This window comes from Lontra canadensis, unplaced genomic scaffold (assembly GCF_010015895.1).
Source record: "Lontra canadensis isolate GAN:19392208 unplaced genomic scaffold, GSC_riverotter_1.0 scaffold69, whole genome shotgun sequence".
NCBI lineage: Eukaryota > Metazoa > Chordata > Mammalia > Carnivora > Mustelidae > Lontra > Lontra canadensis.
This window is the reverse complement of record NW_022631063.1, coordinates 815,974-835,559: the sequence shown is the minus strand read 5'-3', so window position 1 is coordinate 835,559 and position 19,586 is coordinate 815,974. Positions and strand designations below refer to the sequence as shown.

Genomic DNA, 19,586 nt, shown 5'->3' with positions numbered 1-19,586 from the left:
CACAAATTTATTCTCTGTTGAAGATATAGAACAAGCCACAAATAGGTGTCTTATGTCCCCTGCGATGAAGCAAGTACAGAAGAGAGTATTATATTGATAAGTCTATCAAATTGATAAATACTGCATACTTGAGTCAATTAATTGCTACATAAAGAATATAAATGCCAAATAAAATATATAATTAAGTCTTTTCTCATTGATGGTTTCTTTAAAAACCCTAATGTCTGAAGAATGGAAACAATATCAAATGAAAGAGAAAATTGTACTTTTCCTACCAACTAAATGGGGACCACATCTAAAAGAACTAATGGAATGGGGGAAATGCAAGTTTTTTTTTTCTATTCTTGTATCTGTTGCTATGAAATATTTGCACAATGTGGAAGATAACCAAATTATGTGTTTTTGCTTATCAAGTTTAAGAGACTTTCACTCTATTATTTTAAGTAAAATATATTTAAGTTTCATATTAAATTAGTTATAAGTATATTTGAATTTTATGTATCTTCTATTTTATGGTAGAGGTCTAAGATCACCAGTCTGACCCTTTCATGCACACACACACACATTTTCTTTGTTAAAAAATTTTCATGGGATTTATGGGGAACCTCAATTAAACAAAAATTTCTTGGTATAACAATATACATCCAAACAGAAAATGAATGCATTTTATGTTTTTATCTTATTTTAAAATTGAAGAGTCAGTTTGAGTCACTAGAAAAGTTGATCTTAAGCTCATTTCCCCACGTAAACTTTAACTAATAACATTTTCACTCTCCTTATATTAGTTTAAGATAATTTTTGTTTAAATTTAAGTCTAGTTAATTTACTCTTGCCATCACTGTCAAAAATCTATGAAATAGTCTCATTCTACTAAACTTGAAATATTTCTCTACAAGAAAACAGACCCATATTGTTTCTTTTATTTACAGAAAAACTATGAACTTTATTAATTTATAAGTGATTCTACTACAAGTCACAATGAGAACTGTTGGTATAAGTTAATTAATGTTTACATAAAACTATAAAGATAAATTTTAAATGAAACTAAATGTAAAACTATAATAAAGTTAAATTTTTATAGTCTCTTATCCTTACAGTTCTTTTCAAAAGTGAACATTTTAATCTAGTTTAATCTTATTAAGGTATGACAAAGGAGATTCCATTATCTTTGAAAGATTAGATTTGTTATCTACAAATCAAAGGAGAATTTGTACTTTTATGCTTATTAAAATAAAAGTTTGAATTACTCTAAAAGCTTTGATTGAAGCTAAGCCTATACACGCAAACTATAGCTGGTAATTTAGGCAATTATCTAACTAATTTAAACCACTAAAAATATATTCATATGCTTTGGACCCAACTATTCTGAATAACTGACACATAAAATACGTATTTGCCTGGATAGCTACATTACTCCCTTAAATTTGCATCTCAGTTTTCAGACCTCACACTAAGGAACAAAGAAATTTTCTATATCCTGGATTATAAAAGGGCATTCAGAGTATTTTCACCATTCTCCACTAGGGCTGAAAGTTACTCTTTAATTCAAAGATGAAGAGCTGCAGTAGTAATATAAAGTTTCCCCCTCAGTGAGCATTACTACAGAAAAAATCTGTTATTCAGATGAATTTAATTAATGGTTTTACAACACAACTAATATTTACTATTATCATAGGTTTGGAAGTTTCCTCTTTTTAAAGATTGAATTTGATCTAGAAAGGAAACTATGACATGATTGCTAAAAGAAATCTGGGAAAAGTTCAGTCACGGGTTGCAATCAACTTTATTTTCTGTTTCCCCCCCAGAATTTGGGCAAAGTACATATTTCTAAAATCAGGACAATTGCTGGTAGTTGAAAAAAATTATATTTTATCTCTCTATTAACAATGAATCCTAATGACTGTCTAAATCAGCATATCCATGCCAGAAAGTCCTCATGTGGAATGGAATTTGGAAACATTTGTTACCTAGCAACACCTAAATCAGGGATGGTCCCTATTCATACTGCATTCGGGCAACTGGTTTCTGTACCATTTGTATTTGGAATGCTCCATCAAGGGAATCCCTGTCAGTGTGATGAGTATATGGTCATCCCAGATCAATTTGAGTTAAGATGTTCTTTTTTAAAAAAATTTGTTCTTTTATTATTTTTTTAAGATTTTATTTATTTATTTGACAGAGAGAGAAAAGGAACACAAATGGGGGGAGTGGGAGAGGGATAAGCAGGCGCCCCCTGAGTAGGCAGCAGGATGCGGGGCTCAATCCCAAGACCCTGGGATCATGACCTGAGCTGAAGGCAGATGCTTAATGACTGAGCCACCCAGGCCCCCCTAGGTTAAGATGTTCTTATGCTCACACAATTTGAACGGCTTCTTTAACTTGGCATTCAGAAAAGGAAGAAATCGATTGAAGAGAAACACAATAATATTATCGATAAATGAAACATTAATGTATTACGTAGTTATCACATAAACACCTATTAGGTAAATATACTTCTGATGGAGTTTGTTTTCATTTCCAATCCCTCTTCACTGAGATATTTTAACCTTGGGTAGTTAAAAGCAGCCCACCATCCTGTCCTGTCTTCTGCCTAATCTCCCTTATCCCAAACCTGTCTTTTCTGCTTCTTTGCTTTCATGATGACCTGGCCAGGGTGGAAGCGGTATCTCTCAGACATCATCAGCATTTATGAACCTATTCCAGAAGTTTTCTGCTGCTGCTGCAGCTCCCAGACAGTAATTGCTGTCTAACTGCTACTGCGGCACTAACATCCCCCACTTCCACCCATGTGTGCCATACTCTAGTGGGTCAGGACGCACATTGCTTCAAGATTCTAATTTGGTTTTACACTTACCGCCTTATTGCAAGTTGCTGCTTTTTCTTTGGTATCTCTCATCCTAGGAAATCTCCCAGGAGTCTTAGCCTTTCAAGGCATTACCGACCACATCTGCTCCTTTAAAGGGTCCCAAATTTACCTTCAGGTTTACTAGATGGATGGACTTCCTGGTGATCTTTTCTGGTCACTAACATTAGGACCACACTGGCTGTACTGCATGTTCGTCACCCACAGTTCAGGTTAATCAAGTCAGCCCTGAGTTCACACTGAGTGATCCTTTTTCCCAGTCTAACTGCCAACTGCTGTCTTCTTTGACAATATTATGGGTTGTTCTAGCAGCCTGTGGGCAGTATCATATACTCATTACACACTTAGGAGTAGGAAAGATTCATCTCCTTGCAGCGTGCCTCTATGGAAATTCCTCCCTAAAAAGACAAGGCAGATATATCAATTATCTTCCCTGTTTCTCCCATCAAATTCAATCTGTTGCTTTCTCTGACTCAGAGATTAAAGTCATATTTTTCTGCACATCCAGAGCTATTTGGCTGGAGAAAATCTCAGTGATTTTTAAGGCTTGCAATTTAAGTGTCAGATGTGTGAATACCATGATTTTAGAAAAGCACGTAGACAATAACTCACAAATCCTTATTTTGTGTGATAATAACTGATAGTAGACTTAATTTAGATCATAGGGTTTTTTCCTAGACCAAAATCTGGCTATTGTTCCTTTTCTGTTCCTTTTCTGCACTGTGGATACTGTGCTACTCAGCCAGACACCTTCCTCACCCTGCTGCTGGGAATATTGGCTTCTGAGGGTCCACAGCTCTGCTCCTCATTGAGAATTGTAGTCAAAGACAGGGAACTACCTTACATAGGTTATGGACCTTCTCATGGGGTAGCACGAGACTAGCTATGCAGGGAGACAAAGGCCAATTACCATGACTTGAATTTGGCATCACTCTGAAGACCAGAGCTCCCAGGAGAGTCAGCAGAAGCCCCATCACATTTGCATAAGAGTTTAACTTCCTCTGCCCAATCCTGTCTTCCTCCATTTCCTCAGGAGTACCTCCTGAGAACGCTCCTCAGATAGCTTTTTGCACAGACCTTTCTCAGGATCTGTCATCCCATCACCTCTAATCTTTTGTGAGATGAAATATCTCTGTTCAGGGCCTTCATAATATACCCATTCCCTTCCCCCATGTGTGTCCCCTCCTGATATCCAACTATATCCTTTAGTTTGCATGACTGCTTGAACTAAAGTTTCTCTCTACTTTTTAGTCCATAATTCAATGGAAAACCAAGCAACAATAAATTGTTTCTGGTCTATATTTAACTGGGTTTTCCTAGTAAAATTATTAGATAATCGAAGTTCTAAGAGTTTGCAGAAATGAAGAGAAGTTGAACTAAGAGAATGATTAGGAATTTGTAATTGTAAGGAAATTCAATGACTAGAAATATATGGAGGACTTTTTGGAAATATTTGTTTTCTTTTTTTTTTTTAAGATATTATTATTTATTTGACAGAGAGAGATCACAAGTAGACAGAGAGGTAGGCAGAGAGGTGGGGGACACAGGCTTGCCTCTGAGCAGAGAGCCCAATGCGGGGCTCGATCCCAAGACCCTGAGATCATGACCTGAGCCGAAGGCAGAGGCTTAACCCACTGAGCAACTTGGGTGTCCCAATATTTGTTTTTTCTGAAAAAAATATTATTTCTAATATTCCTAAATCAATTCTTAAATTAGAAATATTGTTTTCTTCCAAATTCAAGTAGATAAGAACAAGCTCCCAGAGGAGAAGATAAGAAAGAAAGAGAGAAATAGCAGTTCAGATTGATGAGGTCTTTTCCATTCTGAAAAGTTTAGTAAAACTATATTCTAAAGACCCATTACCATAGGAGATTGGGTAGAAATGCAGCTGTGATCATTATAATTTTGTGAAAACTATGATTAGCATATATATGTAAAGAAACTCAGAACTGGAAGAAATGTTAAGAGTCAGCTAATCCCAGGGAAACCCTGGGAAGGTTAGTAGAAGGGTTTTCCTTGAGGGAGAGGGATTTTGTTCTTCATTCTCTGATATCAAAAACAAAATTGTGTGTATGCATTTATCTATATTTATTTAGGAAAGAGTTATGATTCTCATTAGATCCTCAATATGGATATTTATATCCATAGATAGATAGGTAGGAGTCATAATTCCAGGCTTTTTAAAGAGAACAATGATAGATTATCTATGTGCCTACATGGGTGAGAAGTAAGAAGACCTCAGTTAAATATGATACAGGATATGCAAAGATGAAGCGTCCAAACTTATATTGGGCAGCTTCTTAAAAGTGACATGTTCTGAGAAAGACATTGTAGCAGTAGTTCATCCATATGTGTTAGAAACTAGATACATCTTAGATGAAAATCATGTTCATGTAAGCAGTTTATCAGTACTTACAATTATTTGGGAGAGTGTAAAAATGGGTAAAAACTCTTATTTTATTGTTCTTATTTCAGATTTGTCAAGGGTTACAGTAAACAAAAGGCTAAATGGTATCTATTTTGGTTGTTTAAGTTAGAAAGCAAATCTAGTACAATGTGGAGACTTGACTTATAAGAGTATTTTCCAGTGGTAAGAACCATGACGGGATTATACTCATCTATGCTTTATATTTCCTGCCTGAAAGTGCTAGCATTAAACAAAATTCTCAATGTGTATTCTTTCCGGATGAGCTCCACTTAGACAACTAAATCTGTAATGCAATATAACATGGTCATATGAACCTAGTGATGCAGAAAAGACCATCTGTACCACCTTGGATATGACCAAACTACAGGAGCAAACTAAATGCCTCATGCGGTCATTAATTTAAGAAAGGCAGTGAATTGTTTTTAAAGGAGGAGGGTAATGTAACTGATGAAAAATGAACAAAAGTAAGCATTGACCTTCAACGCATTGTAATAAGCTTGCAGAATTGATTTGTAAACTGCTTTATAAGTCAATTCCATGTGCATTAAAAACTAATCAAGTGACTTTGATGCAGTTCACTGATTTTTAACTTGGCAATTTACTTGAGCATGTAGGAGTTGTTAGTAGAATTATGTAAGAATGCCAGCAAAACAGTTACTGTAGTACACTGTTGTTTAATCTTATTTTCACAGATTGGTTACTCTCATCTACAATTTATTAATCTAGAACTTAAAGGTAAACGTATTTGGAGTTTGTGCATTGTGTCATGTCTTTTATCAGAAAGATAAATTCAATTACAATTGTATTGAACACTGTTAACTACTAGCCCACAAATGAAAGCTTATAATAATAGATTAGCCTGCTTAATTCTAAAATTTTCTGTAATAGGTATTTTACATAAAATGAAGAGTTTGAGACATTTCTATATATGTTCTAAACCCAGAATGGTAGCAATTAATAACCTCTGAAAAAGGTGAAATTGACAATAAGAGTTGCATCAGGTACGAAGGGCATGGTAGAGAGTTCACCGTTTCCCTGAGCCACTGAGTTCTACTCTATCAATCATTTTTGGTAAACATGGGTCAGTGCCATTCCAGAAGGCTAAAATTATGTAATTAAGTTGGTCAGAGCAATTAAATATCCTAATTTTCCACAGTCAGAATTGAAGCACATTTTCAGTTTAGGATCTGCTTATAGCAATTCATTTATCATGCTCAGGCTTTCAGTCAGAGGTGGGATTTCGTAAGCAAAATAGTCAGGGGCCCTGCCCTCGCGAAGCCTATGGTCCACTGGGGGACAGAAATGTTTGTCAGGAAAAGGGCTAGAATCAGAAAGATAGATCATGAGATTGGATTTGCTGCAGGATTTTGAGGTGTCTTTCACACTTATAAGTGAAGCTGTCAATGAGGCCAATAGATATGCAAGTTTGGAACTAAGAGAATAGGTCTGGGCTAGAGATGCAGGTTTACGAGTTACTGGATTAAATATGGAATTAAAACTGTGTGTGCAGATAAGACCACTTATTGGAAGAGTGTATTTAAATAAAATGCAGAAAAGTCCATGAGTTTTGTGAATATTCTTCCATGTTTTATAAAACCATCCTCAATGCACTGAGGAAAAGTTTATAATAAATATATTAAAGATGAGGGTACCCATGACATTTAAGAATATAAGAAGGTCGATAGTATTGTAGCCCAAAGACTCCAACTGACTGAACTCCAACCAAGAATCCAGCTAGAAGAGCAATGTGTAATTGTCAAGCCATGGGGCCATGTGGACATAGACAACTGCACTGGCAATAGGGTCTTGAAACTTTGCATTTTCTTATAGGTGCTACTTGGAAAAGCTTTGAATCATATAACAGTGTTTGGACGTTTTCTCTTATCTCTTCATTTCTTTTAGAAGTAGAAGTTTTACCTTATTAATTTAAAAAAATATATAAGGAATGTATGCTTGATGTAACAAACAATAAAGACATGTAAAGAAGAATGCAATACATTGCCTTCCCCCATTTCCAAACCCACTTAGTCAGTTAACATTATGAGTTTGGTATGTGTTCTCTCACATATTTCTCTACTGTTATACAACTTACATGGACAAATATATACTTTTATTATTTTTAATGAGTGGTCATAAATATTAAACTGAAACTTGCTTTTTCACTTAACACTATTTTTGAATAAAATTCTAATTCTAATCAAGACATAAATATATTTAGGGGCACCTGGGTGGCTCAGTGGATTAAAGCCTCTGCCTTCGGCTCAGGTCATGGTCCCAGGGTCTTGGATCGAGCCCCGCATCAGACTCTCTGCGGGAAGCCTGCTTCCTCCTCTCTCTCTACCTGACTCTTCATCTACTTAAGATCTGTCTGTCAAATAAATAAATAAAATCTTTGAAAATATATATATATATTTTTAGTATTTTTATTTAAATACACTTTTTTAAAAGAAGATTCCTAACTATAAAAATGCCATGATTTATTCAACCATTCTCCTTCTAATGAATATTCAGACTGTGTCTTGTGTTTGTGTGTTTGTACTACCCTATAAATGAGATTGAAAAGTACATACTTTCATTTTAATAGATATTGTACAATGACTTTCCTAAGAATTTGTAGCAATTTGCAGTCCCATCAGCAAAGTGCTAGAATGCTCACCAGCATTTTTTGTCATCACTACGTTATGTGTTCTTTTTTAATTTACTGCTAAATTGAAGAGTGCAAAATGATATGCCCTTGTTTTGATTTTCATTTTTATTGCCAGTGAGTTTATATATTTATTAGTTAACATTTTAATTTTAATACCCACCTTTTAATGTTAGATTTAGTTGTCCTTCTAAGCATCATCTACTGAGATACATATAATATTTCATGCCATATTCTCAGATTTTGGAACAAAAATATCAGGAAAAAGAAATTCTTATCTTTACATCTCTATCTGAAACTGAAAGCCTTTCAAACATTTCAAATGGAATGAGGAATGTTTTCATACACTGTCGACCCCACTTTTCCAATCTGAACATGACTCAGAGTATTATCTAATACAAACCCTCTTAGATATGTCATGCCAACTTCTTATGCCCACCTCATTCTCTTCCCTCTTTCTTCAAGGACAATAGCTCCCTAGTCCCCCAAACATACATATGCACTATAATCTCTCCTGTGTCTGTCCCTTTTACATATGGTGCCCCTTCCCTTCTTTTTCTATCTAAACTGTATTCCGCCCTTCACATCTCCTTAAAAATGGATGTATAGGGTTTTTAACACTATGTAATATGTTACAATGTGTAACATGTCTTTAATTTATTGAAATAAGAAACCTCGTGTCATCAAGTAATGCTTTCATGTCATTGGAGTATATTTAACCATCAGAAACATGATAAGATTATATTACTATTTTCTTACGGCTGATGTGACAATTCATATTAGTCTCAGAAGTTTTCTACAATATCCCTCATTCCAACTGTAAACGACTCAATTAAGTTTTGATTAATAACTTTTATTACATGGTATTTAGATTTGAGTCAATGGTACTCATTCATTTGTTTGTCTTAAGGAATATGTCTTATACATGTATACTATGTGTGTTTGTGTCTGTAGGTATTTGTCTTGTAATAATGTTTTTTCCTGTTTCCATTTGTAGGGAAACTTTTTGGGTTCAAATTCCCTGGTCTGAGAGTTCTCACTTACAGAAAGCAGTCCTTACCACAAGAAGACCCTGATATGGTCGTAATCGATTCGTCTAAACACAGTGATGATTCGGTAGCCATGAAGCACTTCAAGTCTCCTACAAAAGAGAGCTGCAGCCCCTCCGAAGCAGATGATACAAAAGCCTTGATACAGCCTAGCAAGTGTTCCCCCTTGGTGAATATATCTGGACCTCTGGACCATTCCTCTCCCAAAAGGCAATGGGACCGACTCTACCCTGACATGCTACAGTCAAGTACCCAGCTGACTCATTCCAGATCGAAGGAAAGCATTTGTAGTATACGGAGGGCTTCTTCAGTTCACGATATAGAAGGATTCAGTGTCCACCCCAAGAACATATTTAGAGACCGACATGCCAGTGAAGGTATGTTTTTTTAAAATATGGAAATGCATATTAATGGGTAATGAAAGGTAATTTCCATATTGTTTTTAATTTTGACATTAATCCTTATGCCTTGGGGGAAGAGATGCAAGTAAATTATGGGAATTAAATTTTAGGAGTCTTACATTCAGAGTTGTTACTTATTTCCTCTTTGAACCATAGTGAGTAATTTGTTTTTTTCTGGCTTCTTCTGTGTTTCTGAAATGGTATGATAACCATTATCTGCCTACCTTATGGAGTATTAATTAATGCTTTACATAAGATATGCTTAGGTGATGACACTATCATCTCAAGAATAATTAATTTTGCTGCATTTAGCAAATAGTCGAGCCTTGGGGTGAATGAGTGGTGTGCCTTCACAGGCCTATTAACCAAATCTTTCCAAAGGAAGAGGTTTATAAAATGTGGGTGTACTGAGTCATCATTAGAAAGCTGTAAGTGTTTGGGGTGGGTTGGAGATAGGAAGGACGAAGGGGAGAGTTTTAGGGGGTAAACAACCAAAACAAACCCTGAAAATCCTGAAAGACCAAACTTGAAAACCAAAGTCAGAGCAAATCTTCCATCAGCCAGTAGTAAAAGCAGCAATGCTCAAAAGACTCTGGAGAAAATTATTATCATTATTATTATACAATTATATTATTATTATATATTACATATATATATATCATATATTATTATAAAATTATTATCATCATTAACATGATGACGGCCAACATTTACTGACTGTTTGTTATGGGAGAGGCAATGTAAATGCTTGACACACATTAATTCTCTTTTAATTCTTTACAACAACTCTCTGAGTTTGGAATTATTATGAAGCCCCATTTTATAGATGAGGAAACTGAGGTTTATTTCTGCTACATAAGTAACTGGTCCAAGGTTGCAGAGCACCAGAGTCCTCTTTCACACCCAGGACCACCCATCTCCAGAGTCCACAGTCTACCAAACCAGGCTTGCCTATGGTAGAAGGGGTCTATGGACCCACTGAACTTTCCCCCAGGGTTGGAGATTCAGAGTATCAGTTGAATGGATGTCCCACTTTTCTGAATCCCACAAGCTCGGGTTCTTAAGAGACCCACTGTTCTTCCTGTGATATCCATTACTGTGCATGACCATCATCACGGCTATGGTTTCGAGTTTTCTCCTTAAAATATAGATCTAATCACTGGGCACAGTGTAGGGTACTACGAGCTGCCACAGTTATACTTCAAGCCTTACTTCCTGCTCCTGCAGGACTCCTTCCCCTACTATATATTCCACTCTAAACCCACACAAAGATAATTGCTTTTTTCCCAAAAATGTATCACATATTTTCTTGCTTCATTAGTTTGTTCTGCCAGGAATAACTCTTCTCCACTTTGTCCCTCCTCATTCTGCCTCTCTCAGGCATAAGGACCTATTTTTCCTTTCCAAACCAAAAGAATTAAATGATTTCTCACCTGAGTGTGCAAAGCAATGTTTGCACATATTTTAGCATTTCTTACATTCTGCCTTTATTCCACGTTATAAGTCTGTCATTTCTGTTAGGTAAGCAAAGCACTCTCTGTTTCTGTGAACTCCCCCAGTGCGGGAGCTTGGGCACAGTTAGATCTGTAGCCTTAGAATCACGATTGCCTTTTTCATGGCAGGAACTCAATAAATGTTGGTGTGAAATTGACAGGACTATGCTTGTGAAGTATGTTTCAAAACCACACGCAACAGGAAGTGATTGGACCCCATCCTACTTGAATCATGTGGGGGAGCTTTATGTAAAGGGCATGGTGAAGTTGAGAAGGCAGAAGTGATGAAAGCAAATGAATTGGCAGGAAGAATTCAAAAAGAGATAAGTCAATATCACAAAAACTGAAGTTTTCCACAAATAGGTTTGCGAAACTGTATCTGTACAAAAGCAATTAGCACATCCATTTCAATCTGTGATCTGAAGAAGGTCAAAAGGAAAATCAAATCAAGGACAATTCCCAAACTGAATAATCATCCAGGCTCCCATACTGTTTAGTAATGGCATGCTCACTATCTCCTAACTGAAAACCTCTGAAATTTGATCTTTGAGCAATGAATCCCATGGCTGAACAGCAACAAACCCAATAGGGTGATTCAGAGGCCCGATTTAGTTAGTTAATCCAGTTAGTATAAGCATCTTTAGGAATTGTACAGACTTCAGAAATTGGCCTTATTTCCTGAGTTATAGTATACTAACATTCTTACCTTCTAAATGATACATTATAGTGCGTGGTCCAGACTTAGACTGTGGTTTGACAGTGGTGCTGAATAGGTTAGATCAGATTCCATGATTTCACTTTATTTTCTTCAAATATATGTGGTCCCTATTTGGCACACAGTTGCTGATACAGTTATGGGAAAAGGTGATTTAATACTTCTGCATTTCTCTATTCAGGACCCTCAGTAGTGAAGTCATCCTCAATTTTCTTTCTCCAACCCAAGCTGTGTCATTTTCAAAAAAAAAAAAAAAAAATCACTTTCTGGCAGATGCTCCAGTCATCTGGCTATTGATTGATATAGTTAGAGGGTATTTTGTAGTTCAGCTCTAGAACAGTTTTAGCCAAATAACCGATTAGTAGAGAAGAAACTACACCTTCTAAGGGTACCTAATTTGGTATATTTTAGAAACTGAGCCGCTGACAAAGGAAGCTGGAAAACTTTTTTTTAAATGTCTTATTATTTTTTTTTTATTTGAGTGTAGTTGACAGACAATGCCCCATGAATTTGAAAAAATTTTTAAACTGATTTTAGTTTCATGAATTCACGTGACTGGTTAATAGGTTAAATCCCACTTGCAACAGATTTTGAATTCAGATTATTGCCTCCTCATTCAAGAAGAGAAATTTCCTTCTATATTGACTATCTTTTTAGAACTTCAAATAATTTGCAAATGTAGTACTGTGTAATAGTTTACATTATCCTTTTACTTAATCTACATTATCGAGTACCTTAGAACTGCTCAAACCATTTATGATGAAGGACCAGAATTTTTTCTAATCCATCACAAATGAATACATTTATAAATATTTTTTTAAAAATGCACTATTAGAAAAATGAAATAAAAAATAGACATAGAAAATATAAACCCCAATTGTTTTATTATTAGAATGACCAGACATAAAGTTGCTCTGTCAAATTGCTACAGGACTCCAAATGCTTTCTCTAATATCTGCACTTACATTGTCATGGACAAATAACAAGGTCTCAACTAGCCTCAGTGCACTGACTGAATGCTCTTAGAATGTCAAAGCATCATTAACCGTATGATGCAGCTTGAATCAGGTTTTTTGGGAATTTACAAATCTTTATGTGTAATTTTGATGATAAGCAAAGTTATAATTTTTAACTACTTGTAAGCAGTTGTTACTTTACTAATGATTTTGGGGACAAGCTTCTGATGAAGATAATTAATTCTCTGTAATCTCTGTTTGCTTTGTTATGGTCCCTCAGAGGGCAGAGTTGTCACATGAGGTCACAACTTTGTGTATCTCTGTCAAAGGCAATGTCTACGCTAGCAATTCAATATACCGCATTATTGAAATTGCTTCAGGTGTAAGCTTTGAAACAATTACGATATATCCCAAGATTCTAAATATACACAGCGATAGCATAGATGTCAACAAATGTTGAACAGATTTTTTCAAATCTTGGATATATTTGAATGGTTTTGACATGACTTCATTTATTTTAAGCTGTTTGTTTCAAAACTAGTAATGCATATTTTGTTAGTAGCAGATATGCATTAAAGATTCAGATTGCTAATCTCAAAATAAATCTGAAAACGCTCCATTCTGAGACTTGAAAACAGCCCATGCTAATATAAATGAATTTCTTAAATATTTTAATTATTACACTGGGTCCCCTGTGACAACATAAGCTTAAAAATCCCATGTTATTTTAACAGTCAAATCATTCCCTGATTTCTTACAATTACTTTTGCCTAAGAATGACTCTTTGAGCACCATTTGGTATTTCCAAAATATACATTGAAGAACATTTGTGGGGAAGGGGCAGTGAAGAGAATTCTGATAATAACACAAGTTGGTTTATTAAGGTAAGCTGTTGTCTTAGAAATATTTGTCCTTATTAATTTACTAGGTTAAATCATATGGGGAAAAAAGATTACTTTAGATACCAAATGTTGCACAGTCTTTCTTTGTAAATGATGGTTGAACTGCTACTAAAATTGGCTTCTGACAAGAGCTAAGGTTTTTATCACAACTGCAGCAGCTGGAGATGCCTTTCTCCAGACTGTCATAATTATAAAATCTGTATCCTGGAATCCAGTTAAATTAAGTGAGATAAATGTTTCACATATTTGAAAATGCATGCTTACAACAGATAGCATTTTTGGTTTGTGCATTTTACTTGGTTGAAGAGTACAGAATGCTAATTTCAAAGATACATTTCAGTCCTTATATCCTGTTTACTCTGATTGTTTTTACAGAGGTAATTCAGTGTATATAACATAATTTTAGTCTTTTTTATTTTTCTTTCTTTTTTTATCCTTATGTGCTCAAAACAGACAATGGTCGCAATGTCAAAGGTAACGTACGAACTCGAATTTCATCATCTGATGCTCAAAGTACCCCTTTACTTGGCATGTTAACTTGCCTGCTGTATGCCCTGTTCAATGCAACATCATCCTGGCCCTTAGCTAGTCCAGGGGCCTGGTGGAGACATCCTGGCTTGATTTTGTTGGAGACGTTGCTACTTTTTCGGCCGTGTCACCAAAATGATTAGGAGTTCCTTTTTCCTGTAAGCGGTATAAGGCTAGGTTGACAATGAGTACCTGCTGAATATCTAAACCATTTGGAAAGAAACAAGTGTCAAGCTAAGTATATTCTACTGTGAAAGAGGCACATGAGCCTATTTCAGCCAAAAAAATTTTTGAGTGCAAGATTAAATAAAGTAATCAAAGTGCTACATGACACTATCACTTCACTTGTTCCTCTTTTGTTTCCTTAAAACTAGTTTCACGTTCCTGGATGGCAGGGGGTATGGTTTTAAGCTTACTGTAGTAGTAAACTGTACATGCATGAGAGTCATTTTCTCTTTCTCTCTATTACATTTCAGTCATTTTTAATTGTGTCCTATATTAGTCTGAAATCACTGGCATGACCTGTAGCTCCTGTAGGGTAATGCTTAAGTGGGCAGTACCTCTGGATAAATCTGGATTTGACTAAGAACTTGAAATTCACCTCTGGTTTTTTTCTACTAAATCAGAGTAGATATAAGGAATCACAAAGTACAGTAATCATATTATTCTCATCAAGTTGAAAACTTTTGGGCTTAGTCTTTTAACATAGGCCATGCATGCTGCTGTGAGTGTGCATATGGTGACAATGACTCATTTTGTGCATGTGTGTTGCATGGACACGTCTCCACCAGTAACCATCACTACTTAAAATTCACTGTTTTGGCCTCTTTTGTATGTCACTGCTACTCTGATCACTATGAAGTTTTGTATATTGATTTCTCAATTGCTTCCCTAATTAAGTCAGAGCTGGTGATGGTTATGAATTAATAGCACTAGACACTAAAGCTGTTTTATGGTCAGCCGTCCAGGGTGATTTGAAAAGAAGGGAAATCATGACAGCTTCTCTCCATCCCAATTTTATTTTGCAAGCACTTCAAAAAGGGTTATGTAGGTGACCTCCAATAGCAGGATGGTACTTCATCTACATGATTATTCTATCCTTGGCCTGTCTACTCTAATTTCTAAAAAGCAGCAAATTAGTGTCAGCTGTGATGGTGATTTGTGTTGATATCATTCAGGATATAATGTCAAGAAACAGAATACAGACACCTCTTGCCAACTCGCCTATATGAAATATGACTGCCTTTAGCATTTAACAATTAGCAATTAATTATTAAACATTATTTTTCCAGTGATCTTTTAAATGCAGTGAGAAATGAATCTAATTTTTCTCAATAAATGAAAATCAAGCTTGCTTATCTTCCAAACGAGCAGTTCACACAGTTGCCATTCAAACTACATTAATTTTATTTTTCTCTCATAAATGAATCCATTTAATCACCAACCCTTTTCCCTCAACCCTCCATTTTTTTGAACAGCAATAGTCTGAATAAAAATGAATCATCAAAGTCAGAATTTGGGATTAGGAAACTCTAAACCATTGTAGGAAGTTTTCACATGTTAATATTTATAAAGTTAAACTCCCAAATTAGAGGAAAAAAGTGCAAATTTAGTTTTAAAATTAATGTAAATGTACCCTCCGAAGTTTTCAGACTCTGGTTTTGAAACTATCAAAAAAAAAAAAAAAATCTTAAATGTCTGGCTCTTTAAGATTTTCACAGAACAATTAATATACTAATTAGATACAGAATAGTACATTAAGTGTGCTTTAAAAATTTTTTTGATGTTGTTTCTAAACCACATTTAAATAAAAGGTTTAAAAAATAAAAGAAATTTCTATACTTCTTTGTATACAAATGCATAATCACAGGTTTTTTCTTTTTGAATATCTAAATCACCCAAACATAATTTCTTTACCAAAATAAAATAAATAGTTTTGGCAGGGACTTGGAAGGACTTCAAGATTGTCTGGTTTATTCCCCTTGGGCAGGGTGTTGGCTGAATCCCTGACACAGGTGGTAGAAGATTTTTATCTCCCGAGGACCCCATTCTTTAATATTCTTGGGGAATCTATTTTATTGCCTGTTACACAAAGAGCTAGCCTAAATCCTTCTTGCTGAAATGCAATTTTCTTGCCCCCTTTATCTATCCTGAGTGAACAGAGATACCAGCCAGTTACTTTTAATCTTGATATAGTATCACTGTATAAAAACTGCAAATTGGTACTCCATCTTTTCTTCTAAAATGGAATCATTTCCATTTAACCTTCTTTCTTGGGATTAACGTTGTTTCCCTTGAATAAATTTCCTTGGCACTCTGACTCTTTGAAATAAGACTCCAGAGATCTAAGTGTAGCCCTGTTATCTAGGATTGAAAAAATTAATTCAAATAAATTGTGTATGCTGTTTATATGTGTGTATGTACATAAAATTTTTAAATAATTTCTTTAATATTATGAGAGGTGAACCTAATGCTATCTCAACTATGGATAAACTGATTTTCACCTCAAATTTAGTGGTTTCTCTGCCTATTCTGCTTTTCAAGTCATCCATAAAAATTAACCCCACTTACCCTACTTAGTAAATAGATCATTAATATAGTTTTACCCCTCTATTGCTTCCACCTCCTTATTATTTCAAGTAACTACATCCCACTGACAATGGTATGTTCAGTTTCCATCTTGTCTATGAATCTGACATATGAATCAGAAACAAAACTATTTGTAAGATTTATCACTGCCTTTACCTCCTCAAGCCACAAAACCTATCAGACTCACAGAGGAAATCAACTGATCTGATATGGGCTGTGTCTCTTAAGCTACACTGGCCATTACCAAGTTTTAGTATTCTTACATGAATTTGCAAACTGATTTTCAGTGGTGATAGTTTAAATCTGAAAATCGTGTGTCATGCACTGAACCCAGACAATATGAATACTGACTACAAATAATGTGATTACTTATCTATCTTTCTAAGTGAAATTGGTTGCCACAGTTCTTTTACAAAATCCAATTACTAGGAACTTCATTTGCATTTTTTAATATTAAGTCACTTCAGCAATTTATATTTTATTAAACTTTACCCTAATCAACTCAGTGCCCTAAGAAATAAACTGTGTAAAGACCTGATGATTTGACAACCTTAATTTTTTTGCTTTCCTTCTCTTGTGTCCCATTTGATTCTCAAGAGCAGCGATCTTTAAAAAAGAAAATAGTAGGGGCGCCTGGGTGGCTCAGTGGGTTGAAGCCTCTGCCTTCGGCTCAGGTCATGATCTCAGGGTCCTGGGATCGAGCCCCGCATCGGGCTCTCTGCTCAGCAGGAAGCCTGCTTCCTCCTCTCTCTCTGCCTGCCTCTCTGTCTACTTGTGATTTCTGTCAAATAAATAAATAAAATCTTAAAAAAAAAAAAAAATAAAAATAAAAATAAAAAAGAAAATAGCATTATGATTTTTTTTAATTATCAGATGTCCTTCGCTATATTTCCAACACCATTTAAAAGAAAATATATTCTCTTTCAGTTTCTTGTAACTCATGATAAATTCAAATGGCCTCATCATAAAAATTTTAAATATCTTTAATCTAAAATTCTTTCCAGGTGTTGCTTTAGCCTTTGGCTTGATCTCTAAATTCAGGATATTTCTTTGTGGCTGGAAACTGGCTTACCTTATATTTACCAGACACTTGTAATGTAGGAGAGCTTTATCCAGCTGTTGGTTTAGTCTACTTGGTCACCTGTTTTCCTTATCCTTCTAGCACACAGAAGCGTTTAACCTGGTCATCCATTTCACAAATGTTTCTCTAAAGAACATCAAGTCCTATTACGTTGGAGTTTTACATTCCTTTCTATTGAATCTATTATTTCCCTTTATTTCTGCCCATTTATTTCATTTAAATTCATTTACTTTGTTTTTCAGGTTATTCTCCTTTCTTTCATTAGAGTCCTTAATCCCATCAGTTCATGATCACTCTCAGGGAGGCTGCCCTTCACCTTTAAATCCTCAACCAAGGCCTCTCTGAATATAGACCTAGGAGGTAGGAAACCCTGTATTCTGATTTCTAGACCTTGATGCTTATTCCCCTTTGGTCTCATACTCTGTCTGCTTAGGCTTACAATTAGTAAAATGAGAATATTGTGGATACTGATCTTAACTGGAGTGTTGAAAAATTTTTCAGAATTTAGATAGGCTTTAGAGGAACCTAAGCTAATACTGATCATATTATAGACTCAGACTTCTGCATATAAACATCTGCTTCAAAATCAGTGGGAAAAAGCATAATTATCTTTGTTATGCAGGATGAAATAGAATGTAAATGTCTTATCTAAGTAGCATGTTTGAATTATTTTAAGGAACATTTTAGGTTCTGCTAATTCTTTAAATGTATAGATTTTAAGAAAGAGTCTACATTAAATCTCTAATATTAAGAGCTTAAAAAAAATAGAATAGAGTAACAGTTCAGAAGTTTTATCCACAAGTAAATATGAGAACTAAAACATGGACTCAATGACATTATAATGTTCTGAGGGCAAATCTGAGTATGACATGTATTGACCAGTGGTTTCTCAGCCCTGTCAGATCCAATGTCCACTTGTTTCTACAATATTTTTGTTATACTCTTTTTATTATACTGTAACAACATTTAGAGATAATTAAACTAATTCTAAAAGTCAACCTGATTCTTTAACTGTAATATAAAGGAAGAATACAAGAAAAGCAGTTTATAATAAAATGTTATTTTTCTCAATATGTTGATGTTCAAATATAACTATACTAGAAGATACAATGCAATGATCAGACATTTAAAAAAAAATGGTTTTAAGAGCATTAAATTGTCCAGATAAGTACTCGATAACAGAGAAGGAATATGGGTCGATAGCAAAATAAAAACCACTATTGGGATAAATAATAACAGAGCAGGATTATTTATATATGAATTTTTTAAAAATAGGAAATAACCAAATTGAGTTATGAAAAATACACCAATATAAACTGGAGAAAGAATGAGGAAGTAATGATATTCTCACAAATGTGCCAGCCCTTACCAGCTCAGGGTAATGTCAGCATGATTCCCTGTGTGATAACATGTGATACTAATGAATTGCACTGAAGGAGGAAATCCCACCAAATGTGAGAACATCTATTCTTTTTCCAGTATTTAAAAAAAAAAAAAAAAACTTGCAGACCATATGCCTTCCTAAACAATGGGACTCAGAGATGGATTGAAGCAAGAAATGGCAATCCAGACATTTAGGTGAAGTTGTGGCAGATCTGTAGGGAATTACTAAAGTGAGACTGGAAACCAACAGGCAGTCTCAAGACAAATAATTTCAAGTGTTTAGCTCTTATACATAGTTTCCTTTAATTGTATCATGCATCATTTTACATATATAGAGAACAATAATATGAGATACTTTTGAAAGAAATTTTATTAATGATTTTCACTGTGATTCCTATAATTCTCTGCAAATTTAATATTTGGTTCCAACATTGGCAATAAAAAAGGAGTCAAATTTCTTTGCTTACATATTTATTCATAATATGCAAACACAAACTATAACCTTATAACCTAAAGTCTGAAATTTCATATAATTCCAATGCCACAAATAGCAT

The 19,586-nt window shown here is 34.8% G+C and overlaps 1 protein-coding gene across 4 annotated transcripts in view; it reads left to right on the top strand.

Moving 5' to 3' along the window:
• Positions 1–19,586, top strand: part of KCNH7 (potassium voltage-gated channel subfamily H member 7) — a 482,562-nt gene that overhangs the window by 335,824 nt on the left and 127,152 nt on the right. For 2 of the 4 annotated variants that reach the window (XM_032880307.1, XM_032880306.1), the window contains exons 4-6: positions 8,933–9,361; positions 13,905–13,925; positions 14,354–14,377. In XM_032880307.1, the coding sequence (XP_032736198.1) occupies positions 8,933–9,361; positions 13,905–13,925; positions 14,354–14,377 (474 nt within the window). The remainder of the gene's footprint in view (positions 1–8,932; positions 9,362–13,904; positions 13,926–14,353; positions 14,378–19,586) is intronic. The other 2 variants (XM_032880308.1, XM_032880309.1) reach the window with 2 other exon arrangements.